Source organism: Eumetopias jubatus, unplaced genomic scaffold, assembly GCF_037043125.1.
Source record: "Eumetopias jubatus isolate StellerSeaLion01/CBP00866 unplaced genomic scaffold, mEumJub1_p1.0 scaffold_6, whole genome shotgun sequence".
NCBI lineage: Eukaryota > Metazoa > Chordata > Mammalia > Carnivora > Otariidae > Eumetopias > Eumetopias jubatus.
The window spans coordinates 141,446,858-141,473,691 of NW_028274812.1; the positions used below are offsets into that span (position 1 = coordinate 141,446,858).

The 26,834-nt window shown below is 42.1% G+C and overlaps 1 protein-coding gene across 1 annotated transcript in view; it reads left to right on the forward strand.

Moving 5' to 3' along the window:
- The window catches only part of CDKAL1 (CDKAL1 threonylcarbamoyladenosine tRNA methylthiotransferase), a 637,377-nt gene that overhangs the window by 505,974 nt on the left and 104,569 nt on the right, over positions 1-26,834 (forward strand). Inside the window, exon 13 of the mRNA XM_028107487.2 lies at positions 14,851-14,913. Within this exon, the coding sequence (XP_027963288.1) occupies positions 14,851-14,913 (63 nt within the window). The remainder of the gene's footprint in view (positions 1-14,850; positions 14,914-26,834) is intronic.

The window sequence follows — 26,834 nt, forward strand, 5'->3', positions numbered from 1 at the left end:
GGAAAGTGTCTAGTCCTAAAAAATTCAGAGTCACCATGGAGACACGTTCTTTGGCAATCAACTGGGAGAGTCGAAGGGGGGCTGTTTCTAAGGAAGCAGACAGGGGAAAGGGAGGTTGGGGACTGTTAAGCAGGTTGACCCTTTCAGATTTTATTCATGCATCCCTGATTGTGGAAAACAACTGAAAAAAATAAGCAAATGCCTATTCAGAGGAGAGGGGTGGTTTGGATTAAGTTACTAAAACTGAGCAACATAAACCCACAAAGGACCCCAAGACAAACACCAAGGCCTGCTCTCCAACCCAGAAATACGTTTTAGGTGCACGTGAGTATAAAGAGCAAAGGAAGATGCTGACCTTTGAAAAAGAAAAAAGAAGTAAAAAGAACATAGAGCAATTTCCCTACAGTTAATAGTTTGATAATGTCCAACAATGCTCTGAAATAAAACAAGAAAGGAAGGAGTTTATGGTTCTTGGCTCCTGGTGATGGAGGAAGCCAGTTGGTCCAGGCACTGCGTGAAGGAAGGAGGGTAATTGCTGATAAAAATGAACAGAGCAGACATTCAGTAAATCTTTGAGTACATGAGTGCTTATTAAAATATAGTTGGGAGCACTCTGAAAATAGAAAGTACTGTATAAATGTCCAAAATATGTTTGGACGTTGGGATTGATTAAAGTTACTTCAAGCAGAACTCCTTTATAATCCTCACAGTCGGGTAGTCGATTGAGCTTTTTCCAAGGTACTGTTGTCCTTTTGCATCCCAAACATGTGCACATGCTAAACCTATAGATCTTTTTTAGAAAAACAGCAACAGGGGCACCTGGGTGGGTCAATCGTTGAACGTCTGCCTTCGGCTCAGGTCATGATCTCAGGGTCCTGGGATCCAGCCCTGCATCATGCTCCCTGCTCAGTGGCGAGTCTGCTTCTCCCTACTCCTCTGTAATCTCTCTTGCTTTCACTCTTAAATAAATAAAATCTTTTTTAAAAATGAAAATAACAACAAAAAAAAACACCTTAGGATCCTCTCCCAATGAAAAAGCAGAAAGCATAGGATATATGCAATAAGTAGATCGTGAGGCCCTTTCAACTTCCTAGCTCTCCCTCTCTGAAGAGGGAAGGAAACAGGGACAGCGACGGGGGGCGGTACCCTGCGGCTGAGTGGACAGGCCTGCGCATACCCCGTGGATGTGCTCAGGTGGTGGACACAGGCCCCCTAAGGATGGAGAGCCTGGCTGATGGGACAGCAGGGCTTTAGTCCCCAGAGTCTGTGGTGGTGGACAGAGTAAGCATCCCGTTCTGACTGTCTTCTCGTGACTTAAAACGGTCAGCCCAGTCATTTGGTACCTACCCTGTCTGGGCAGCTTTTCCCTATTTGTGTGAATACGGGTTAATTTCATGGAAGCTGATCTACAACGTGGATTATAAATAACGAGGGTTGTTCACGGTGTTGGAATGGGCTCGAGGGAAACCTCATACTTTATGTTCCTCCTGCCTTGCCCTTGTTCTCATTTCCTAAGCCCTCAGCCAACATCCCTCCCCGGCCCCGGCCCCAGCCCCGGCCCCTTCGCATGCACACCTGTACCCTTTCCTGCGGGCATGGCACCAGCCCCAGCAGTGTTCACCCCCAGCTATCTGTGCAGTAACCTTGCTCCACAGGATAAAAAAGAATCCCCTGATTTCTCAAGTGGCATGAGGACGAAAGACTGGAGATGGAACTGTATATTAAATTGTCTTCTGGTCATCAAATAAAGGCTCTTTGATCATAAAGGCCAAAGATAAAAAAGAAAATGTGTTTGTTTAATATACGGAACAAAAATCAGTCTATTTTTGACATAGGACTCAAGGAGGAGACAGGTCAAAAAGCCCAGCCACCCCTGAAATGAATTTTAGACTCTTCTTATTGGTGTGACGGGGCAGGGAGAGAGATCGGTGGTGGCACATCGCTGATAGAAATGATTTTTTACAGTAGGTGCTAAATTAGATGGAGAAAGTAGGAGAGTCATCACCCCTGCATTGTCATGTCTGACCTGCCTTGTCCGAGCCCCGGAATCATAATCAAAATGAGTTGTGGGCTTATCTGAAGATGCAGCAATAACTGGTACAGAACAGTTTTCGGGCTTCTCTTCAAATGGGGTGACACCAGGGGTTAGGCGGGGTCATGAAGGAGATACATTGGTTTTGATCAATTTTTAGAACTGGGTAGCAGCTTATCTGTAGGTCAGAAAAATTTAGTTTCCTCCATTCTTTTTTTCATCATTTTCCCCCCTGGGTGCTCTGTGGATTAGCCTCTAGAAGCTGGTATGAGGCTCGGAGTGTTAATAGAGTTCGTGCAGATCCAGACTGCCCAACTCTGTATTTCATGGTGTTGGGCTCCCAGGCGCATCCTCATGGAATGTTAGAGTCAGTAAAGGCACGTTACCATCTCTCCGCTAATAAAAGGAAGAGAGATGTGTGATGACAATACAGAAGTACAGAGACCTCCAGGGCACTCATTAGAAAAATCCACCTTGTGTGTATTAAAGACACCTGCAAAATATTACCCTCTCACAGTCACATCTTTAATAAGGCTTCCTATTTTTGCTTTTTGTTTAATTGTATGGTTTGTCCCTACTTAAAATAATTTACACATACCAGACATTATTATTAAGCAGGTAGGAAAAAGTTAAATAAAACCATTTGTCCCCCTAGCCTCTCCATAATTTCAAATGATTGATAACCTAGTAAAACTTTGAAGACAAAAATAAAAACAGTGTAGTACGTAGAAGCAGATTTGTTGCCCACAATATTTGCTGGGTTGTGATGGTGGGAGGGGCTTCCAGAGTTTCAACATTGTAACTGCTGATTCTTCTAAAATATGGCTTTGAGAAAAGTTATCTTGTCCTATGTTAAAAGACTGTTTTAAATTTTAAAAATAACAGGGAAACCTCCTCACGCATGGGTAATCTTTATACCTATGAATTGGTCTAGAAATACTAAAATTGTGTGAAAGAACATTTAACAGGAATTAGATTAAAACCTATTTTCTTTGCTTGTCAAACTACGTAGATTCAAAGTAACCAAAAGGAGGCGGAGTTTGGTGGGGAGATAGTAATTATCCTTGTGTTAGCAGGTATGTGGAGATGTTACAGATGTAGTGGCTAATACACAGACAACAAATCAATTATCTGGCTACATTCTGAAATTTATTGGTTGTTATATTTACTCATTTCTTTTTAAAGGGAAGGGTAATCCATGATATAGAGCTGTTAATTTTGTCCTTTCCTGATATTTTTCTACCCAAAAAAAGATACTGGAAGTTGCCATTCCCTGATTCCTATATATAACTTTTCAGAGAAAGGATTGAGCTTTATAAGACACCAAATATGTTTAAAAAAAAATGTGTGTGCATAAAATATAAATGAACTGAAAGGCAGAGTCTCGGAAACAAATTTCAGATTCTGGAGTTTTTATGATTATTGTCTGGAACTACCATTTATAGTCATAAAAATAATTCCATCATGGAGTAAATTTGCCTTTGATCTAATAATCTATGTAAGAATCATAAACAGATCATTCATCGGCACAGCCACTGGGTGCGAGCAGTGTGAATGCCAAATAGTACCCTGATTTTTTTTTTAATTCATTCAGCAAACATTGATGTACCTGCTGTGTGCTTGGTTACTGGTTAAGTGTGGTAATTGTTTATTTCTCCCCTCTAGCTTATTGAGTCCAGGGGCCTGGTCTGGCTTGCTTTCTGTCTGATCAGGCCCTAGTATGGTCCCTGCAGCATGAGGGGCATGCGGTGAATGTGTCCAGTGAATGAGTAAGTCATTCAATTAGTAACTTAAGTTTTAGAGCTGGGAGAATGTCTTTTAGAGATAGAGGATGAGAAGAGAGACAGAAAAACTGGTTGGGACGCTCTTAGGAGGAATGGGAAGAGCAGAAGACTGTCCACTCACAGAGGAATGGCCAAGGAGTGGTGTGAGGCCTCAGTCCACAGGTGGTCTCTGAATTGCTCCGGGCGGAAGTGAGTGGTTTCGTCAGTGTGAGGTGGAGAGCGAGTCTGTAGGGAGAACGGACCACAGAGGATGGGGGAACAGAGGTGAGTGCAGGTGAACTGTTAGGTCATGAATTGAAATCCTGGAGGGAAGAGGGGACCTGAGTGTTTAGTATGAGGGACTAGAAGACTCAACGGAGGTAAAATCCAAATGTTGCGGGACCAAGGGGATGGTGGCATTTGCTGGACCACTCCCATGAGCAAGGCACTCTGATAAGGTTCTGTGGACAGGGAGAGGCCTCCCGGAAGACCAAGGCATGGTATACCTATGCCGTGCCCCAGATCAGTTCAGTCAGAATCCATGGCAAGGGGACCCAGACATCAGTATTATTTCAATCCCCAGCCAATTCGACTCTGCGGCTGGGGTCGGACACCAGTGATTTACAGCAGGGTTGGCAAACTTTCTGTAAAGAGCCAGATAGTAAATGTGTTTGGGTACAGGTCTTGCATAGGTTTCTGTGCCACGGAGCACAGAATCAGCCACAAACAATGCAGGAGCGGTTGACCGTGCTCCTGTCTGTGAAGGTTGGTGGGGATTTGAATTTCATATCATCTTCACGTGTTACCAGTATTCTTCTTTGGAGGTTTTTCTTTCCCCCCAGCTACTTAAAATTGTAAAAACAAATCACAGACTGTACAAAAATCAGTGATCAGCTGAATTTTTGCCAGCTCTTGATTTGGAGGGTGAAACTTGGACCCAGAGAGTCTAGGAAAGAAAATAGTACTACAGTAATCCAGATAAAAAGTAAAGTTAGCTCTCTTTTGTGGTCGGTTAGAAGGTCAGAGTGAGGATAAGTGATATTGAATTGATATTTATAGCAACTCCTGTTCTTGCTACTTTTGAGCACCAGAAGTTACCATACAAAGGAACTTTGAATGAACCATTGTGTGGTAGGTAGTACTTAGTACCCTTTGACTTTGTCTTTTTAACTTTAAGGGGATTTGTTTTATGTTGAAAGGTGGTTTCTTTTTAACTGCTTCTAATGGCTACTCATTTTGGCAACACCTCCCAGGGAAGAATAGTTCAGACTCCTTCCTTTCTCCTGTGCTGGGTCATGCCTTTGTCGCCAAAGAATGACCTTTCCTTGCAAACAAACATTCTCTTTAGAAAATAAGGTAAACTTGATATAAGAAGATATGGCTACTTACGCTTTATATTATCAGCGGAATTAATGTAGAGTTCCCTATTTATACTTTCCTCCAGCATTTGTTGCCCAGTCAAGGACCTGCTAGGGCAAATGGTGCCCCTATGCCTCTGCCACACCCATGATGAAAATGAGGGACTGAGTATTGCACCTACAATTCCCCTAAGGTTATTTTAGAAACCATAAAGCCAAAAAAGAAAGGAGGGGGGAGGGAGGGAGAGAGAGAGAGAGAAAGAAAGAAAAGAAAAAGAAAAACTGCTCCCACTGATACCTGCTGTGCTTGAGAATCAATGGTGCATTTCCACATTTGCCTGGTTGGGGTTTTTTTTAATACCGTTAACAATGGGTGAGCAAAATCACTCGTCCCTTTGCTAACGTCCGCTCTTAGAATTCTGCTGTTTTCGCGTCCTCTGGGACATGCTTACATGGTGCGCCCCGCTATGGTGGAAATTCCAAACACTAAAGAACCTGAAACACTTGTTGAATTTGCTGTAACTGGAGGGAGAGAAGGAAACTTAAGAGGATGGTCCAAGTCGGCACCATTTGATGGTCATGTCCATTGCCGGATTCCAGATCTTACTAGAAAGAAGAGGTGGAAAATGTAGGTAGACTTAGAACCACCTATTTTTCTTTATTTTCCCTTCTCTCCTCGCAGTACCATTTCTCACAGAACACAAAAGTATTACAGGTGTGCCTTATGAAGGAAAAGCAGGTGAGATTTTTGAAGTTTGTTTTGCTGAGTACTTGGGGTATTTTTGACCACTAAACATACTTCACATCACTGATTTTTTTTTCACTCATTTCTGAATTTTGAGCTTCCTTGTTTTAGATGCCAGGGACCTGTTCTTTCTTCTTAGGGATCTTGAGTGATTATTATCCTCTTAGGGACACCATCCAAATATGTCCAGTATAAAAGTGAGATTGTGATTGAGTGCTGATAATGTCAAGTGCTTTTAATTAAGTTTCTGATGTTTTTATACATTGATAACAATATAAAGGTTCAGGTTTATTGAATTAGCTTTCCATTAATCTTTCAGAAGCACTCACCAAGTAGAGAACTAAATATATATCAGCCTGTTCTCTGCAGCCAAAGCCTCAGTGTGCCCCAGAGGAATTCCCACATAGAGTTAATTTTTAAGTAAAGGAAGAGGTTAGGAAATGAGGCAAAGCTGCAGACATAATATGGAGATTAAGAATGAAAATGCTTGATAGAATGTAGAACCCAGAGAGGCGAAAGCTGAAAGACAGTGGAAGACGGAGGCTAACAGCTGGGAGAGACCTCAGGGATCGTATTGGCTAGTGGTTCTCAACTTTGGCAGCACATTGGAAAACCCAAGAGTTTTTAAGTAATACCCTTGCCTACATCATACCATGCCAATTAGCTCAGTGCCACTGGGGATCAAGAACAGAGCGCTCGTATATTTTAAAGGTTCCTCATTAGCTCCAACCTGCAACGAGGCTTGAGAACTACTGGCCTGAGTCACCTCCCTCATATCGGACTCCTTGCCGCCCAAGGTCAGAGAGCTGTGATTTGCTGGGATATTAACCTCAGTCTTTTCTCATCTTCTTGCCTCCTTTGTTCTGTATGCTCCCCCTCTCCTGCTTTAAATTGGATCAGCAGGCTCATGACTCCCAAATCTGTGGCCCCCATCTCTCCTCCAGCACCATGCCCTTATATCTAACTTCCTCTCATTATCTCCCCAAATGTCTCATGGCCAGCCACTCAAACGCATTCTCTTCAAACCTGATTCACCCCCCTGAAACTTAACTTTTTGTCTGGATTCCTTATATTGGTGCAGGACACTTCTCTTCCCTTGGTTATCTGAGCCCCAAATCTTAGAGTCTCCACTGTTCTTCCCTTGCTTGTACTCCTTCTCTAGTGGGTCATCAAGCGCTGTCCATCCTGCCTCTGCTCTTCCTCTCTCCAGCCCTAACTGAATCTGGGATGGGGTGTTGGCATTTTCTCTGGAGCATTGCCACAACCTCTCACACCACCTTCAGCCTCTAGCGTTGCACCCTTGCTCCATCTCTAACACCATGAGGAGGCGCTTTCTGAACCGCCAATGGGATTGTTGTCGCATTTCTTAGATTATGCGCTCTAACTACTTAGGCATCTCTCTGCTTTCACAGGGCTACCTCCTTCCTCGCTCTGGGCTCCTACACTCAGCCTACTTTCCTACAGTTTATAAAAGGCATCATCTATCTGTAGACTCAGTTCTTTTATTTCTGCTTTTATCAAAAATTGACCTCTCCAGTAAGCTATAATATTTTCCCTCTCCAACCAAATGCTGTCACGTTACAGGCCGAGTTTAATAAGCTCAGCGTCGCCTACCCCCTGACAACGGAAACCTGCCCCTGCAAGAAGTATAATCGAAGATCCCAAGGCAAACATCAGACCTACCTTATGGTCAGACCACAGTTTTGATAGTTAACACCTTCACTTACCTCCTAAGGTTTCCTGGCTACTTCATTTCTTATCCCTGCCTTTAGTGTCTCATTCCTTCTTGCTAAGCCCTGTCCTCACTGCAATTCCCCTAGTTCCTGACTAGTCTCACCAAGGACCCCTGAACCCCCGAGTCATTAGTTTTTATCTTGTACCTGTGCTGTTTTGGCCCTTCTGCCTCAGGATACGGTTCTCTGACTTCCCCACTAAATGCGTGTCCCTGGCAGGTAGTAACTGACCAGTTCTTGTTCCCTGGTGTTTATTTCCTAGAATTTTGACTCTGGCCTCTTTTTGGAATTTGTTTAGAACCTGACTCTCCTAGACACCACCTCCCTCCCCATCATTGATTGCCTTGTTGTCTTAAGTGCCCCTGCATGACACAAAGATCACCTATTCAGAACCTGCTTGTCCAGTTAATGAGTTGTCTTGGCTTCTTATCTTTTCACTCTTACTTTCCGCTGCTACTTGCCAGTCGATTGGTTAACCACTTCTCAGGCTCCCCGCCAACAAGGGGACAAGAAAAAAATAGGTGGCTTGAAACTCTCTTTTCTTAGCATATCAGTTATACTTTTATATTTAACCTGGGTTAGTGGTTGCCCTAGAGTTTGCAATATACAGTTCCAATCAATCCAAGCAAAAAAAAAAAAAATCCACTTTCATGTAACCACTCAACTTACGGGTAGTGTGAGTACCTTATAATAATAACACAATCATCTTTTAATTTTTTAAAAATTTTTAAAGATTTCATTTATTTATTAGAGCGCGCAAGCTGGGGGTGGGGGGGAGGCAGAGGAAGAGGGAAAAGCAGACGCCTTGCTTATCAGGGAACCCGACACAGGGCTCGATCCGAGGACCCTGGGATCATGACCTGAGCCACCAGGCACCCGAATAACACAATTGTCTTAATTTCTTTCTCCCATCCCAGTGTCATTGTCATTCATTTCACATATACATAAACATGCATAATTGAATACATTTTTGCTATTATTGTTTTGAATAAATTGTTACCTGTTAGATCAATTAAGAATAAGAGAAATAGGGGGCCCCTGGGTGGCTCAGTCGTTAAGCATCTGCCTTCACGGTTCAGGTCGTGATCCGAGGGTCCTGGGATCCAGCCCTGCATCCGGCTCCCTCTTCAGTGAGAAGCCTGCTTCTCTCTCTCCTACTCTCCTTGCTTGTGTTTCCCCTCTTGCTGTGTCTCTTTCTGTCAACTTAATAAATAAAATCCTTAAAAAAAAGGAAATAAGAAAAATAAAACTTCTTTTACCTGCACTTACTCTTCTCTACTTATTCAGTACTCTTCCTTCTGATTCAGATTTCTGACCTATATAATTTTCCTTCTCTCCAAAGAATTCTTTTAATGTTTCTTACAAACAAGGTCTGCTGGAAGTAAATTCCCTCAGTTGTTTCTCTGAGGAGGTTTTTAATCTATTCATTTTGAAAGGATAAGTTTTCAGGGTACCGAATTCTAAGTTGGTGGTTTTTTCTCTCAACACTTTGAATATTTCTCTCTCTTCTTGCCAGTATGGTTTCTGAGAAATCAGATATGGTTCTTATCTTTGTTCCTCTATAGATAAGGGATTCCTCCCCCCTTTGGTTTCTTTCAGGAATTTTTCTTTATCTTTGATTTACTATAATTTGAAAATAATAAGCCAAAGAATAGTGTTCCTTGGCATTTGTCGTGCTTGGTGTTGTCTGAGCTTCCTAGATCTGTGGTTTGGGGTCTGACATTAATTTGGAGAAATTCCAGTCATGATTGTTTCAAATATTTCATGTGTTCCTTTCTCTCTTCTCCTTCTGATGTCCCCATTATGCATATTTTACACCTTTTGTAGCTGTCCCACAGTCCTTGGATATTCTATTCTTTTTTTCAGTCTTTGTTCTCTCTTCTTTTTGATTTTTGAGGATTCTGTTGATATAGCTCTAGCTCGGAGATTCCTTCCTCATCCATGTCCAGTCTAGTACTTGGCCTGTCAAAGACATTCTTCATTTCCATTATAGCATTTGGGGAGGGAAGTTTGGGGGAGGTTCACTCTTTGATTTCCATCTCTCTGCTTACATTTTTCATCTGTTCTTGCATACTGTCTATATTATCCATTAGAACCCTCAACATATTTTCAATTCCCAGTCTGGTAATTCTAGCACTCTGCCATGTCCGGTTCTGAAGCTTGGCCTGTCTCTTCAAATTGCGTTTTTGCCTTTTGGTATGTCTTGTAATTTTTCTTGATAGCCGGACGTGACATACTGGGTAAAAGGAACTGCCGCAGATAAGTCTTTAGTAATGTGGTGGTGAGGTGCAAGGACAGGGGAAGCATTCTAGAGTCCTATGATTAGATCTCAGTCTTTTAGTGATTCTGCCTCTGTACTGTAAACAGGTTTTCTCAGTGTTTTTCCTCCCTCCTTGGGTGGAACAGGATGGCTTGGGCTGAAGTTGGGTATTTCCCTTGTCAGGTTAGCTGGTCTCTGATAATACCCCAGCAGGTTAGGCTCTGGTTAACTAGTTCCCCCTGAGGGCAGGCCTTGTTAAGAACAGAATACTCTGGTGTATTTCCAAATGTTTCTTTTTCCCCTCCCCTTACCAGAAGCCACAGCGGAGTTTTCTCCCATATTTATTATGGGAACCTGGTTGAGCTCCTGGAGATAAATCTCACAGTGTTGTAGACTTCCCACTCCTGCCCCATGACTGGATCCCCCTGAAGTTCTTAACAGATTTGTCTGCACCAAGCCTCCAGCAATGTATCCATTACCGGTCAGGTTTTCCTACTTACGCTCCAGAATGCTCCAGAAGCCGCATTCCCTATATTGGTTTATTGGTCTCTCCCAGTTCTGGGGGCAGCAGTGTTTTCTGTCTTTCCCTCCCTTATGCATCCAAAAAAGAGTTGACTCTCATCTGTTCAGCTTGTTACTTGTTAGGCTGGAGCAGTGACTTCCAAGCTCCTTATGTGGGGAACTGGGAATAGGAAGTTAGTACATTGAAACTGAAACCTGTTCTTTTGCTTCTTACCACAGAGTATCCTGAAACATTTATATTGTATTATCTACAAGTAGAGAATGAACACAGAAAGCTTTGAATTCTCTTGGGAAGCCCAGGAAAAGTTAAACTGGTGGATATTGTTACGATTTAATTGATTATACAACCTCACCTTCAAAATACAGATTTTCATTGCATGTGAGCCTCTTTCAGATCTAACTCCTTGTATCCCTTTGATAAAAATTGAAATGATTCCATTGTCTGCAAACCCGAACTGTTAAAAATGCTCCATCGGGGCCTTTAGTTTTGTTTGGTTTTGTCTGAAAAGGAGTTTAAACTTGGATCTTAGAAGGGGTCGTCAGTGTTTTCTGTTCTTGGAGTGTGAAATATAAAAGCAGTTTAGGAAACACCTCTAGGATGGAGATTTCTCTGAAATCTCAAAGTTTGACCAAATTTTCAGGCTGCCTCATCTTCTAAACCCAGTTGCACCCCACATAGACTGCAGGACTCGGCCTGTGGTTCCTTTGTAATCACCTCTCATCTCTGCAGCCTGTACCCTGAGATTCATGATGAAGGGGACTCGAAGGTCCCTCGTCCAGCTCTGAGAGAGATGTTTGCCATGCTCACTGTACTTTGGCCACCTTTGTTCCAAGTTCATCACACACCTTGTTCAACATGTTTACTTTTTAAACACTCAGAGAATTAATAGGTGGTTGCATGACTGAGATGTTTGTTTTAACAGGCTAAAAAGTGGGAGGTAGTTTAGAAACGCACTATGATGCAATAGGAAAGTATCTAATTATTCCAATTTTGGCTCAGCTTTTAGTTTCAGTTAAAACTGCTGATAGCAAGGCTCAACAAGTTTTGTAGCCTAGGACTCTTAGCACTGTCTGCCTATTGGAAACTGGCTCACTAGCAATAATGGCCATTCTTCTGTCCCTTGTACATGAAAGCTTCTCCTCGGCTTTAGTGCTAGAATTCAGTTAAAGAATTTCAGCATTTCTGTCGTCAGCAGTTACAGTGTGAATGCAGAAGGCTCTGAAAGTCCCATGTCTACTTCAGCGTGCTCTGCAAACCGACTCATAATATTCTCTGTCTGAACATTGAATGCCGAAAAGTAAAATCCTGGAAGCAAGACAGCTAATGGTTCTTTGGCCCGATATGTTCATCCCGACGTGTTTGGGTATAGGTTATGATCAGTCCTTGAACTGTCTTCATTGAGTAGAAGGAGCAAGGAATTTTGCCGAATAGTTATTTATTTGGTTTGGGGTCAGGGAACTATTGCCAGAAGTAGACGTGGTCCAAGATAGAGATTCGAGATCTGGGATGGCTAACTATTTCTGTAAAGGGCCAGAGAGTAAATACTTTAGGGTTAATGGGCCACAGGATCTCTGTCGGCACCACACAACTCTGCTGTTGTAGTACAGAAGTGGTCTTAGATACACGTAAACAAATGTGTGTGGCTGTGTCTCAGTAAAATGTTACTTACAAAAACAGGCGATAGGCTAGGTTGGTCCATGGGCCATCATTTGTCAATCTCTGGATCCCTGAACATACAGTACTGAGCCATATGATTCTGACCTCACGGGAAAAACAGCAGTAATTTCCAGTTAACTGAACTAATACATATAACCTTCAGGATTCCTAGCCAAGACTTCCCCGTATTTATATCTAATAGATTTGTTGTCAGAAAGAAGAGCATTTTTTTTCCACGCTGGCTTCTTTTGGGTGCTAATCCAAATTGTGTTATTTACTTGTCATTTATACCCCACTTCCTTCCCGAAATAATTTGAAGTAGCTTACAGTAAAAAGCATGTATAGGTTTTAGCTGTCAAAATAGAGATATAAAACCAAAACCACATGAAAATGTCACACCAAACAACCTCTGAATATTCCGTTTCCACTGGCCAACTCAAGCTGGTACCTCAACCTTTTTGGGACTGAACAGTCTTTTGGACACCTCCTAAACTGAATACTGACATGCTCTGTATTTTATCTTTCCTAGCATAATTTCCTTTCTGAAAAAAATTTTACCCCATGTTTAATAGTGAGTCTTCTACCAAAGGAAACATTAGTATCCGTCATTTTTCTTCTGATTGAAGTGTAAGCCAAGAACCGTTATACAACTAAGAGGGTACCTGGAAAGGAAAGAGAAAATTATAAGCTAACAAAAACTTTGGTGAGCCAGTGACCTGTTCAGAAGAGATTTCAGGGCTCTTGCAGAGTCAGGGGACTGTTTCCAGTCAGTCGGAGGCTCATCCCTGCTCTCGGGGGAAAAGGAGTGTTACGTTACTTTAGCATTGGGATGGTCAGAAGCCCACTTTCGAGGTGGACGGAGGAGGCGGCTGGGATTTTGGCTGGTAGCCGGGAGGGATGATGTTTAGTGGGTGATGTAGAAACAAAGCCAAGTGACTTGAAGCCCTGCCAGCTCCAAAGACCATCCTGAAATAGGAAAACTGATCTATGGGACAACAGTGAGTGTGTACAAATGACTCGAATATAAAATCCTAGTTAACACTAGATTCAACTGCTTAGCCATGTGGCTGCCGAAGGTCACGTAGAGCCCAGGCTAGGGGGCCTGCTTGGATCCCTGGCCCTGGGGGAGGTGGGACCGATGTGTGCAGGCAGACACTGGAGTTTAAAGGGAGGAAGTACGGAAATACTTCCCTAGGAAACCTGAATACCAGGCAAGGATTTTTTCACAAGTGAAGACAGAAGCCGCTCAGCTACCTGGTGGTTGGATTAACAAGAGCAGAGTGGGGCCAGAAGCCAGATGGGGGCAGTATTAAGGGCAAAGACCACTCTCAAGCCAGAATTGCAGGATACGGTCTCGGGCTAACTCGACGATGTCGAAGAAATCAGTTCCGTAACTGGCACCTGGGAAGATGTTCGATATCTGTTTTAAAGATGTTCCATCTGCTCGGTGAATTGAGAAACGTTCTAACCTGTAAATGGAAAAGAGAAATGAAGAATTTCTGACTTAGCTGCAGTCCCTTCTCTCATTCGCTCTTGGAGGGAAGGCAAATCGGGGTAGGGTTTGGAGGGAGGAGGCACTTTGGCATCATCCGTCAAGGTAATCAGTGTGGCGTGCTATTTGATTTTGCATCTGCACTTGTACAATTTATCATTTCTGAAAAAAATGCACACTGTCAATCTGGCAAAGATCATTTTATGAAAAAATGGAAATGAAATGCCAAAAAAAAGTTCAGATTGCAGAAGTTTTTGGATTTCAGCACTCCATATAAGGGATTGCGGATCTGGTTATACAAGTCTTTAAGTTTGGCAAGGTTCAGTTGTGAAGTGGAAAAAGTCAGTTTTAGGACAGAGTATACAGAATGATCCCCTTTCTTTGAAAGTAATAATTGTATGTGAAAATATGTACACAGAAGATCTAGAGCCACGCACAAAATTTCCTGTGGTGGTTATAGTGAGTGGACAGATCTCCATGTACGAGAAAACAAGCTGCCTCTTCCAGTCACCCGGAAGAGAACCCCACCCTTCACTGTCACAGACATCCGGGGGGGAGGGGGGCAGGAGGTAGAGATGGTTCTCAAGTGGCAGGGTCAGCTTGAGAAAAACATCATTAGCAGTGAAAAGAGGCTTCTCTTTTCCTCACGATTTATGAGGCTTATGTCATCATTATAGATATGCCCGTCTATGTCAGGTAAATTCCGTTATTCCTTAAGCAACTATGCATCAAGTGCATGTGAGACACCGTGCAAGGCCCTTGGGCTACACAGCAGGGACAGAACAAAGGTAGCCTCAGGCAGACAGACCCGAGCTGTGACTAGGAAGCCAGGTGAAGGTGTATTGTTTAACTGGACGCACGTCAGTGCCCAGGTCAGAGTAATAGCAGTTGGTATTACAATGAAATTGCAAGTGTCCTAAGCGTGTTTGAGTTTTCTTTCTCTTCAGTTTAGTCTCTGAGTTATGTGTTTGAAAATAGGATTTTTGAGGATGATTAGTGTTTCAACTATGAAACCTCTAGGAAAAGGTCTCCTGGTTGGTCTGTGACAACGACCCACAAAGCCATCAAGTGGCTTTGATTTCCAGTTGCAACCATGTATCCCAGATTGGCACCGTAGCCCCTCACTTTGCACAAGGAAGAATCTCGAAACAATATCTTAATGTGGGTGGGTAGGTAGACAGAGATATAGAAAGATAGATAGATAGATGGATAGACAGACATTTAGATACTGATGCACCTGCATATTTTTGCCACCCCTCAACTCACATGTTTGCATTTTCTTCCACAGAAAAAGCAAAGAACGAAAGATCTTTCCCGGGTATTCCATTCCTACAATCCGTATGATCACAAGGTAAGAGAAGCATATTATTCGTGTGTTGGATAGAAGTCTTTCTGAATGCAGGGCACAGTTCTCACCAGCAGACAGTGATTTTGAAGTATATTTTCCAATTACATTTATATTTCCATTTTAATTTGTCAGCTGTTTATCTCTTCTAAAGAAGTCAGAAAATCTTTATTTCTGAACTAAAATAATTATATCTTATTCACATTAAAACCCAGTTACACATTGTCACTGAAATCTCAAAGATGAGGTAAAGACAGATTTGCGGGTGTTGTTTACTTGGTTGGCTTTTTCTTTCCAAACACTGAAGTGATGAACTTGACTTTTGAATTCGTAAAGACAGTTGAGCTAGTAATTGCCAGCTCTTTGGTTTTCCATTGCTCCTGACAGAGTTATTTTCTCTAAATAAAATCCCTAACATTAGTATCTGAAATATCCACTGCCAAAAGTTTTGTCCCACGGAAGACCAAATAGTGCCATGACTCCCACATATTTTTCCCCCAGCTTTATAGACCCATGGCCAGGGTTGCTTCCTTTATACCCCACGTTCTTCACTGCCTGTGTTTGAAGAATTCCCAGACATCTTCTTACTTATAAGCATTCCACCATATATTTGTTAAAGATAAGAGCTCTTTAAAAAAAAAAAAACACACACACACACTTCTGTTTTTAAAGAAAATGCTCAACACCACATCATCATAGGGAAATATATTACAAGATTCCCAAGATTTGTGCACAACTTCTGTATCACGTAAGGTTCCAGTAAATCTGTTAATTCGAGGTGATTTCAGAAGCGAACAAAAAATGTGCACACTTGAAATGCTAATATAAACTTAAATCTTGATCTGTGAATTTACAAGGAGACATGTGGTGGGGATTTTTTAACTAGCCAAGATAAGTAGTGTGAAAACTATTTTCCTCAGTTGAGAATTACGGAGATGTCTGGATTCAGGAGGGAAAAACTGTGCCAGCTGTTCATAGAAGTTGAAAGATTTTCAATAGCTTCTAGTGTTTCTATAGTGACCAGTTGACTTTAAGCACCAACAATCTGTGAAAGAGGTGTTTGTGCATCGTGTGACCATGGCAATATACAGTACTAAAAATGATACCATTTCACGTTGCATTTTTCAAGTTAAACCAGTCCCCTTGCAGAATATGGCAATTTTTTTGAAAGAGATCGGGAAAGCCAGTAATGTCTGACAGTAGAGAGACTGGCAGGTAGATAAGTAATATGCCAGCAAAGGGAAGGAGATGGGCTGGATTCCTGATAGGAGAGTTGCAGTTTTTCAGATGAAGCCATTTAATTAACATAAATGCAGCAGTGGCTAAAGTTAACACTCGGGAACAACAAAACGCTGTGACAAATCAAAGGTTTTGCCTGACTTGTCTAAATCTTGCCCACTTCTAACATTTTTATTCACAGTTAAGGGAAATTCCATTATTCTTTTATTAGAACTCTTAATGGAACTTAGCCATTTGCCGCTTCTACGGGCTTCCTCTTCATATCCTCTGTGGCATTGTATCAAAGTTACCTCGGATTATTTTGGCTTCCCTTGTGAAGACTTCATTCCTTTGCAAATTAGTCACTGGGCAATGAGGAATTGAATATAAGTGCTAGATGGAGTTCCTTTTGATCTTTGCTTTAAGATCGGTAATAAATTATTGTAAAGAGCTAGACTGCTTGATGAGTGATTTTTGAAGTTCCAAAGGTTTGGCCTGTTGGCCTTCTGCTTCATTCTGCATGTGTCGGGACGGAAAAGGGGAAAGTTTCCAGGCAGCTACTGCCCCTTTCTCCAGCTCCATCCAGACACGTCTCACTGGGTCACTTTCAACCTTTTCTCCTGTTGATCAGTGTCCACGAAGACTAGCATCCCAGGGGCTGAGGAACGGACATTGCTTTCTCATTCTTAGAATATTCCTTTTATTCCCCCATAAATAAAATACAAGGGGGTTGTGATTCAACTTTGTCATTTTAAGTACCCAATTATATTCAAACAAATTAGCTTTCTAAGCAGATAGGTTTTAACATAGAATGTTTTGTAAGATGTGGTTAGAGCTGGCTTAAACATCTCATGCTCAGTGAGATTTCTGTAGTGATCTTTAGATTAAATATATACATACATTATAAATGAAAGCTTATATAAGGTAAAATATAGGCTGTCTGCAACTTGCTTTAAAAAAAGAATGCAAGGCAGGGAGTGGGTACGATACAGTAAAATCAGACTGGCCATGTGTCGACGATTATTGAAACTGGATGATGAGTTTATGGGGGTTCATCATGCTATTCTGCATATTTTCTTTTCTTTTCTTTTTTTTTTTAACATGATGGAAATGTTCCTGGGAGTGAATGTTGTGGTATTCTTTTCCTCTCTAGCTAGATTCCTTTTACTGTTAATTTTTCCCTTGACGTAAATTTATACCAAAGAGGGAACACTCAGCATTTCAGTGGGTTCGTCATGCTGAGTAAACTCAGAAATGCAGCTCCTCTTCCAAAGTTGGCATAATTTCCTGGGACTTCATCCCAAATTATAGTGGGTCACTTAAATGATAGCCTGGCCTGCTAGAAACTGTTAAAATGGTGGTAATTACAAAGGATAGTACACCCGTTCTTTTCTCAGTGAGTCAGTTATGTTTGCTCTTCTCTCCTCCCCAACTCCCCCAACCCAGCCAAGATTGCTCCTGCCTGATCCCAGGCACCTGAGAGTCACCAGGTTAAACAAACGTGTTGTTTGAGTGAGGCCAGGTGCGTTTCTTAATCGTACTCTGAAGCCATTGTTTACGTTGTAAATGGTCAGTTGGACTTCTCTTAAATGCTGTTGCAGAAAGCAAATAAAGCTTAGAGCAGAATGTGCACTCAGAATGAGTCTTAAGGAAAATACCTGATTTATTTTTTATACTCTAAGACAAATTTTGCTGGAGATGGGAAGAATTTCATTTTGGAGTGTTATCTCTGGTTCCATGACCATTAAAAAAAAAAAACTGTTTTCAGTTCTTATGATACAGACTTATAGAGAATGGCTTGACCAAAGCCAATTCCCATTTTTCTGTCCTAATAAAAGGGAACATTGGTAAAGAGAATCCAAAGCAGCAGGTAATTTGATTTTATTTTGTCACTGTATGCTGTCCTCTGTTATTTTAATTAAACACATAATAAACATAGCTTGTAATTTCTGAAAACACATCATACTAACTACCAGGAAAGGTTATAGGTCCAGAGGTCTTCCATGTCACTAAAGTTGAATTTTTTCTTTGGATAAGTTATGGGTAAGTAGAGTAGGCTATAATTAGAACACTTTTTATTAAAACTCTGCTTATTAGCATGTGCTTTCTGTCTTTGGCCTGAAAGAAGTATTGCCATGCATATAAAAGATGTCTCTCTCTCCCCCCCGTCTCTGTTTCCTTCCTTCCCCCCTTTTTTTCTTTCTTGTTAGATTTTTATCAGAGTTACGTGTTCAAGGGGGGGAAATCTCAGTTTATTGGCTAAATACAGATGTTTATAATCTGCTAACGTAGAAAGCTATTATAAAATATGAAAATGCTTGGAAGGAAAAAGTACACAATTCTGTTTCGGTCTGTAGTGGTCTTTAACATCTGCGTAGTTCCGTCTCTAAACACAGTTAATCTGCGTAACTTTATATATATTCCACCTTTAAAAGTGAGCCTTTAAAGGATTACTATTACAGGTTCTCTATTTTATGAAGTGGGCATCTCACGTTCTTTAGTGACTATTATTATTTCAATAATTTCCATTCATGGACATAAATGAATGGACACACGTGAGAAGAAACGTTATTGTGAAACCATGTTGGTGGAATAAGCTTTTTTCCTGTCTTTTTTTTTTTTTTTTGGTGACTAGTGTTATTTTAAGAATTTTTCTACAGACACAGACATACATCAGCTAAACTATAAACAAATTCATATGTGCCCCCCCCAAAACGCCTGTGTATGGATATGCTTGATGAGTCAGCATAGGAGCAGAGTGAAAACAAACATTAGTGCTTTACACAGCCAGAGGCCCTTTGTGCAGGAGTTCCTGCCGTCTGGTACCTGGCTCGGAGTCCGCCAGCCAGCCAGCCCGCCAGTCAGGACCCAGCCTGTCCACTTCCTCGTTTCATTCTCTCTCCCCACAGCGTTACTTCTTCAAGGCCCCCATCCACATGCAGTCCACTTTTAAAAAGACTGTTTCTAACAAACAGACGTGTCTGGTTTCCCAAAAAAACAGTCAACCCTAGCAGCAGTTACAGAGAGGGTGGTTATGGCTTCAAGAAGCCAGAGATCCATTAAAAAGTGGCGGCATACTAAAATGAAGGCAAGGACGAAGCCATAAGGGCAGTAAGTCATTAACAAAGGAACTGCCCAAGTGCAGCTGGCCCAGGACCACTTAATTTGGACCCAAATACCCAGAGATCCCTACACATTTTAGTAGTCCCGGAGTAAAATAATTGGGCCTAAATTACAGCAAGAAGCAGATGTTTTAGAATAGTAGAGACCGTCTATGGTCTGTTTTTAGAAATATTGCTATTTTAGGGATAGATGTTATTTATCTTGAAAAACTCTTAGGAATAGCTGGTTTTTTAAGGTTGGATGCATGAAGTGTCGTTATAGAACGTGGTTTAATAACAGAGAAAGAGTAAGAGTGCTTGAGCATGTGCTGGTAGTTGGGTAAAGGACCCAAAAAATGTGTGCGAGCAGAAAAAAAATGAGGAGAGAATCCATATTCCCCCAAATTACTTATTTATATAATTAGATACGGTAAAAATAATAACGTATATGATATTTTTATCTTAAAGAGTACACTAGGCATAACTTGAGTAGAAGAATTGGAAGTGATGTATCAGTACAGTGCATTTTTAAGTGCAATATTAAATATACAAAAAATGCTGATATGTATTTGCATAACCTACACTTCCTAAGACTACCTTAAGCACTGCTATTAATACAAACACATCTGGGAATTCATGCCTACCAGTGCACAGTGAAATATGATTTAATAAAAAAATGTAAAAAATACTGTCTGTGGCTTCATGTGGACAGAAGCACACAGCAAAAGTTTATTTTAAAAGTCTCAGGGAAGGGGCTTCTGGGTGGCTCAGTCATTAAGCGTCTGCCTCTGGCTCAGGTCATGGTTCCAGGGTCCTGGGATCGAGCCCCACATTGGGCTCCCTGCTCCGCCGGGAATCTGCTTCTCCCTCTCTCTCTGCTGTTCCCAGTGCTTGTGTTCTCTCGCTCTGTCAAATAAATAAATAAAATCTTTTAAAAAAATCTAAAAAAAAAAGTCTTGGGGGAAAAAAAGTCTTGGGTTATACCACCATCCTTCCTTCCCTGAGAGACCGTTCGTCCCTGTAGCATCAGGTTTCGTAAATACATAGGTCCTACCTGGAGCGAAAGGGGCCATTTCACCTTAGAAATATGGTATTGATATACGTTTCTCCATTAATCAGATTTGTCTAGTGATTTAAGATAACACAAGTCACTTTGCCTGGCATTTTCTGTTTGAAGAGTAATGGCCATGTGACTCTGTCCCAGGGCAGCCACGGTTTTGTCAAGCCTTCATTATCCCCTGTGCTTTGGGGAACATAATGTCGCAACAGAGTGCTTTGAGTGGTTCTTCTCGAGAGGGAGATTGAATTTGGATCCCTGCCTGCTGGCCCTATTGAGCTTCGAGCTATCTGCTGTCTGGAAATAGCATATTCGGTTTTTAATGGATACAGCACTCTATGATAGCCAGATTTGCACGGCACGTGTGGATAAAGAAACAAGTTACTGATTTGGCATGTTTATGCCATGCTTGACGCAGTTCCCCACAGCAGCCCGTCCAAAGCCATTTGTGCACCTCACTCCATTCCCCATCTTTGGCAAAGACTAAAAAATGTTTAAAAAGTAATTTTAGGGATGTTGCTAAATATCAGGAACAATTGGATAAATGTCCTCTTGATTGAGTTGCCTTATTGTTGTAACACATGTCATCCTAAAACCACACTCAGGGTATGGCCTCAAAGCACGGGGAAGTGAGTACTTCTGTAAATAGTAAACCCGTGTTCACGGGCCCCATGAACTCTAAAAGCCAAATGACTAACTCAGCCTCAAAATAAAGGACGTGACTAAAGCGCTCCCTTCGCATAAAATCTGTGCTCACATTTGTTAAAATGTTTTTCCTCTCAAGGTGATCATATAATTATTACCAAAGATGCAGACATGGTTCAGCTGTGTTTTACTTCAATAGCAAATGTGTCTAGCTACCCTTTTGCTTCCTGATCTGTGCCAACCTGACCCAAAGGCATTTTCTTCATTTTTAACCCTCCTCAGCTGGTGATTCAGGTGGACTAACTCATCATGTTTCCTTGAGCCTACCTTTGCCACTGTATCTATGTATTTTTCTCTTTTCCTTCTAAAATGGCATTGATCTAAAACCCAAACATTTTTTTTACACGTTAATATTGTGACTGTAACTGCAAGGATGGGGGTATGGAAGCATGCGGAAATGGCACAGATAGATACCCCAGAGCCTGGTGGATACCAGCATTCTGCTTTGCCAGTCACCCTGAGGACTGACAAAGACAATGGAATCTGAGTGGACCTATCATTATCATCATCATTATTATTATTATTATTATTATTCAGCTATTTGGTGCACACCATGTAACTGGCACTATCCTCAAAGCTTGACATAAGTGCATAACTCATTTACTCTTCACACTGACCCTGTGAGAACTCGGATTATCCCCTGTTTTGCAGATGAGCAAACGGACACGGAGAGATTCTGTGACTGCTCAGGGTCACACAGCTAGTAAGTTACAGAGCAGTTTCGCTCCAGAGTCCAGGCTCATCAGCCCCGTGCCACGAGTCGCTAAAAAGCCACAGTGTAAGATGCTCTAATAAAAGGTGGGTTGACAGCTTAAGCTCAGGGTCGAAGTGGACCTCTTCCCCCGCCTCTCTCTCCCCCACTTCCGAGTCAAAATTTACGTAGGTAAACTCTAGGTGGAAAGAGGTGTGAGAAGGAATAAAAGGGGCAGAAGACAGAAGTAGGGGAAGAGCGTCGAGGACTCCATTGAATGGCCTCCTGGTAAAGCAGACAATAAAGCAGCCAAGCGGACCCTAAAAACCACCACCCTCACCTCCTTTCTCCCCGTCCTTGCTGACTGATTCACCATCAGCCTGGGGCGAAGATATCTTGAATAAAGCCGGATGTCGGGGCAAATATCAAATATCAGGCTGGTCCAGCGCTCTGTTCATCAGAGAGCCCTGTCCAACTTGCTCTCTTCCTGGACTCCTCCCTGGGGGCTGGGGGCCGGGCGGGTTAGAGCCACAGCCCAGGGCTTCCCGCCAAAGGATTGGAATTCTTTAGGACCGACACAGTAGGAGGTGTCCAAGCCAGAGAAATAGGGTAAGTCAGGGTCTAAGTCACTGGGAAAGGTTGAGGAGAAAATCATCTGAAACCATGACACATGGACATAGGAAAAGGCCAGCAGGGCAGCTTAGAAGCAGGTAGGGTGACGTCCTGTGCGGGTTATCTGGACCCCAGCCAGCACTTGTGACTTCCTGTTATGGGTAGGCGGGGTCATGATGCAGAAAATGGGAAGTTTCCCAGATCCCAGTGTAAGAATGTCGCATTTAGTAGATTACTGTCTCCCCTCCACCTCTCCACCCAAGCGCTCTCAGGAATCTTAGTAATAGGGGAAGAAACAAAGTTCATAATGAAATCCTTTGCCAACATGCAGCATATAAAAGTACTGATAAAAAATAATCAAAAGAAAGTCTACATAGGTATGGCAGTTACTGTGTTCAGGTTATTTATCAAACCTAAAGGAATCACCGTTTTTGCTGCCATTGGTTGTACGCTCCCTCCACGAAATTCACCAGCGTCGGGAAGAAGTGAGCCAAGGGCAGGGAGAGGGACGGCCCCCAAGTGCTCAAGCGCGACTACAGCCGCCCCAGGCTTGCCCACCACTCTTCCACCAGTCTCCCCGCTTGTGCTCCGCCATCAGTCTCTGCACCCTGTCCCAACCCTGTCCATGTCTCATCACTGCTGTGCACGACCACTTACCAGCCTTTCCCGCCCCCACTGGGACACGATCCACTTGATATGTTAGGGTTGCCAGGATTAACAAATAAAAATACAGCATACCCAGTTAAATTTGAATTTCAGATAAACAGCATTTTTTTAATATAGATTGTGTCCCATGCAGTAAGTGGAACATAGTTATACTAAAAATTTATTCATCAAAAATTCATATACAACTAGGTGTTCTCTTTTTATCTGGCAACCCAGGCTGCACGGGGATGACATATTTCACTTTGGCAAATTGAGACAGAAAGGTGAAAAGAAAAGAAAATCCAAAATGGAATGAAATCTTTAAAAATTATTTTAAAACCTCCCCTGCATTTGGTGCGAAGGACGTAAGAATGTTTGTTCCTATCCCTCATCTCATCCCTATTTCTATAACGTGCCTGGCCTCTTCTCAAAGGCTGACACATATGTCAGATATTTTAATTAGGAAGATAGATTGGGGCGCCTGGGTGGCTCGGTCGTTAAGCGTCTGCCTTCGGCTCAGGTCATGATCTCGAGCCCCGCGTCAGGCTCCCTGCTCGGCGGGGAGCCTGCTTCTCCCTCTGCCTCTGCCTCTCCTCCCTGCTCATTTTCTCTTTCTCTCTCTCTCCCCCAAATAAATAAATAAAATCTTTAAAAAAAAAGTAGAACCTACCAGAGGGGAGCTGGGTGGGGGATGGGAGAAATAGGTGATGGGGACTAAGGAGGGTACTTATGATGAGCACCGGTGATATTGGCAAGTGTTGAGTCACTATACCTGAAGCTAGTATTACAGTGTATGTTATCCAACTGAAATTTAAATAAACACTTAAATAAAAAAAGGATAAGGGGCACCTGGGTGGCTCAGTCGTTGAGCGTCTGCCTTCGGCCCAGGTCATGGCCCCAGGGTCCTGGGATTGAGCCCCGCATCGGGCTCCCTGCTCCTTGGGAAGCCTGCTGCTCCCTCTCCCGCTCCCCCTGCTTGTGTTCCCTCTCTCGCTGTGTCTCTCTGTGAAATAAATAAAATCTTAAAAGAAAAAAGAAGATAAAACAACTTGCTCATTTGACCCTAGTTCTCTAAAACCTTATAACAACATTTTACCCTGGGAAATCTGTCTGGAAAATTGCTTGGAAGACACAAACAGAAGTTAAATTAAAACCTACCAATACCTTATTTTCAAGGAATAAGAATTTTCATTTCCCCTCTGAAAAGCACACTTTGTTTCTCGGCAATATATTTTATCATAAAATATAATTAATGACTTCTTCGTAGCCGAAGTTATTTCTATTGAGATGTGCCGAGAAACATTAATGCTAGTGATGCTCACAGCAAGTAATGTAGGCAGTCACTAGAGAAATGAGGAAGCTAGTTCTGCTTTTTTTTTTTTCCTCTCTCTCTCTCTTTAGCTCTACTGCTCAAGTTTTAAGACTGTCAAGAGTCCTGTGATTGGTGGAGTGTGGGTTGATGCTGTTTGCGGAATGGGCTCCCCAGGCCTGGCCTGTGTCTTCCTCAGCACGTTATTAACAATGGCTGAAGGGCCCCAGTCTGTGCGCCCCCTCCTGTAATTACCAGCCTGCCATACAGAGTCTGACTTGCACAATTTCCAGATTTCTGTTGACCAAAAATAGTGAAGTGCAAGTATTTCCACGGGCCAATAATTCATTCTCTCGAGGGTTTTTGCGCAAGATTAAGAAGCTGGGATTACAGATAGCATCTGTGGTGCTTTTTTAGCGTACACGTTAACGCTTTTCTCTTGAAATTGGAAAACTGGAATTTTAGCATCTGGAGAAAAAAAAAGTTAACTAGCTTCTTCTAATGACTGTTAATATTTTCCGTTATTCAACACTACCTTTGGGTGCCTTTCAGAATTCCGGAGATATTTTAAATGCACACGCGTCGAATAGAAATAAAAGAGTTTTAAAAACTCAAGTTCTTTTTAATTTAGCTCCGTTAATATGTGGAACACACATGGGTAAGAAAGGAGACCATCCCATTTTTAATTACTGTAAAGTATAATAATCCAGCTACTGTGCATAAAACAAATCTCTAATTCACTTTAAGATATTTTCTTTTGAAGGGGGATGATTTTCAAGCTGCCTTGTTTCTCTTTACTCCTCACTTTTTATTTCTTATCAACGCTTTCCTTTTCCGATTTGATTTAAAATTTTAAGTTGTTGCCGGTTAAGGTTTCATTTGACCTTTGCCCCCACCCCCACCCCCAGGCGTTCTTACACTCTCCTGTTGTTTTCAGATGTCTCTAGGTGCAAGCTGATTATCTTCCCCTATCTATTCTGTGCATTCGTATTTTCTTACTATTCCACTTTTGCATTTCTCCACCCAGTTTCTTAGATATTCTTACCTTTTGCCCTCCATAATGTTTCCCCTTGGGACCTGCAGCATGGTGCGTCCTGGTACTTTCCTTCTGACACCTCAACAACCGCTGTCCGCCCCCCACCATACTGTCTTAGACCACAGAGCTGGGAACATCGCCAGAGCTCGTGCAATCCCACCCTGCCCCCAGCCCATCTCTACTGTGTAGGTGAGGAACAGCTTCCTTTGTCCTGTTGAGTTCATCCTTTAGAACCCAGTTTAATTTCCCCTTCTTTGCATCTTCTCTGACACCCACAAAAAACTGTTCTCACACTACCACTCTGACGTGCAAATGCCTTTATTACTTGCCTTGTCATGCTCTTAGAATTCCGTTCTACTCAGTAAACGCAAGTTGTTCCCTGGGGGACAGGCGCAGTAATGGGGATAAGAGGCTCCTAATCCAATGGGGCGGTAGAGGGAGACAGCAGCAAATACTGCATTTAATTATGTTGCTCTGGTAGGTATTTATGATTGGCATGACTATCCCACCCTACTACACTGTGGGTGTTTTTAGGACAGAGATCATATCTTGGCTTTTTTTCCCCCTCTTCAAGAAAAGACCCTGAATTATGGACTAGAATTTAATGTGTTGTGTATATGAAGTGTATTTTACTTTTCTTTTGATCTGCGTACCATAACTATACAAAAGCACTTTTCCATCAGCCCACAGAAAATACAGGGTTAAAACCCAGTCTCTTAATTCCCCGTTTGTAGCTCTGCCCACATCAGTGCACGTTGGAATGTTCCAGGAGTAATGGCCAAGCTGTGGGAGCAGGTACTAAGTTTGTTCTTGGTTTTTAATTATAAAGTCAGTAACGGGATGCTTAATACTGTATTCAGAGAAAGCCTCCTCCTAACCCTTACAGACCCTTGTTCACTTCTCCAGAAGCAACCACTGTTTCTAGTTTTATGTGTAGATTTCTAGGGTTATTTTTACCTATATAAGCACGTACCTACCTCTGTGGTTTTATTTAGACACTTGCTTTTTTAATTCAAATGTTAACATAGCTACAAATTCTTACGTTTCTTTTTTCATATGATAGCATATCTTGGAGATAATTTCAACCCATACATAAAGAGCTACCTCGTTCCTTTTTAAAAAGTAAATGGATATATTCTGTACCAGATGTTGACCATATCTAACTAGACTCTTACTGATGGATCTTCGGGTGGCTTCTGATCTTTTAATCCTACAGGTAGTGCTACAGGTAGTGCTGCATAATCTCAGAAATGGGTCCTTTCATGTGTGTATAAGTATCAACTGTATGATAAATTTCTAGAAGTAGAATGGCTGTATCATAGGTGACTGCATTTTAAATCCTAAGGATCGCAAGTTACCCACTAAACAAGGTGTTTCAGAGGTAAAACAGGGTTTCCTCACACCCTCCCCTACACACTATGTCAACTAAGTTTTAATATCCTCTCCTCTGAGTCACAAACAAAGAATAATTTGGTCTTTGATTTTATATCGCTACCTCGACCTTGCCTTGCTGTGTGACCTTGCCAAGATACTTAACGTTTTCTTTACTTCTG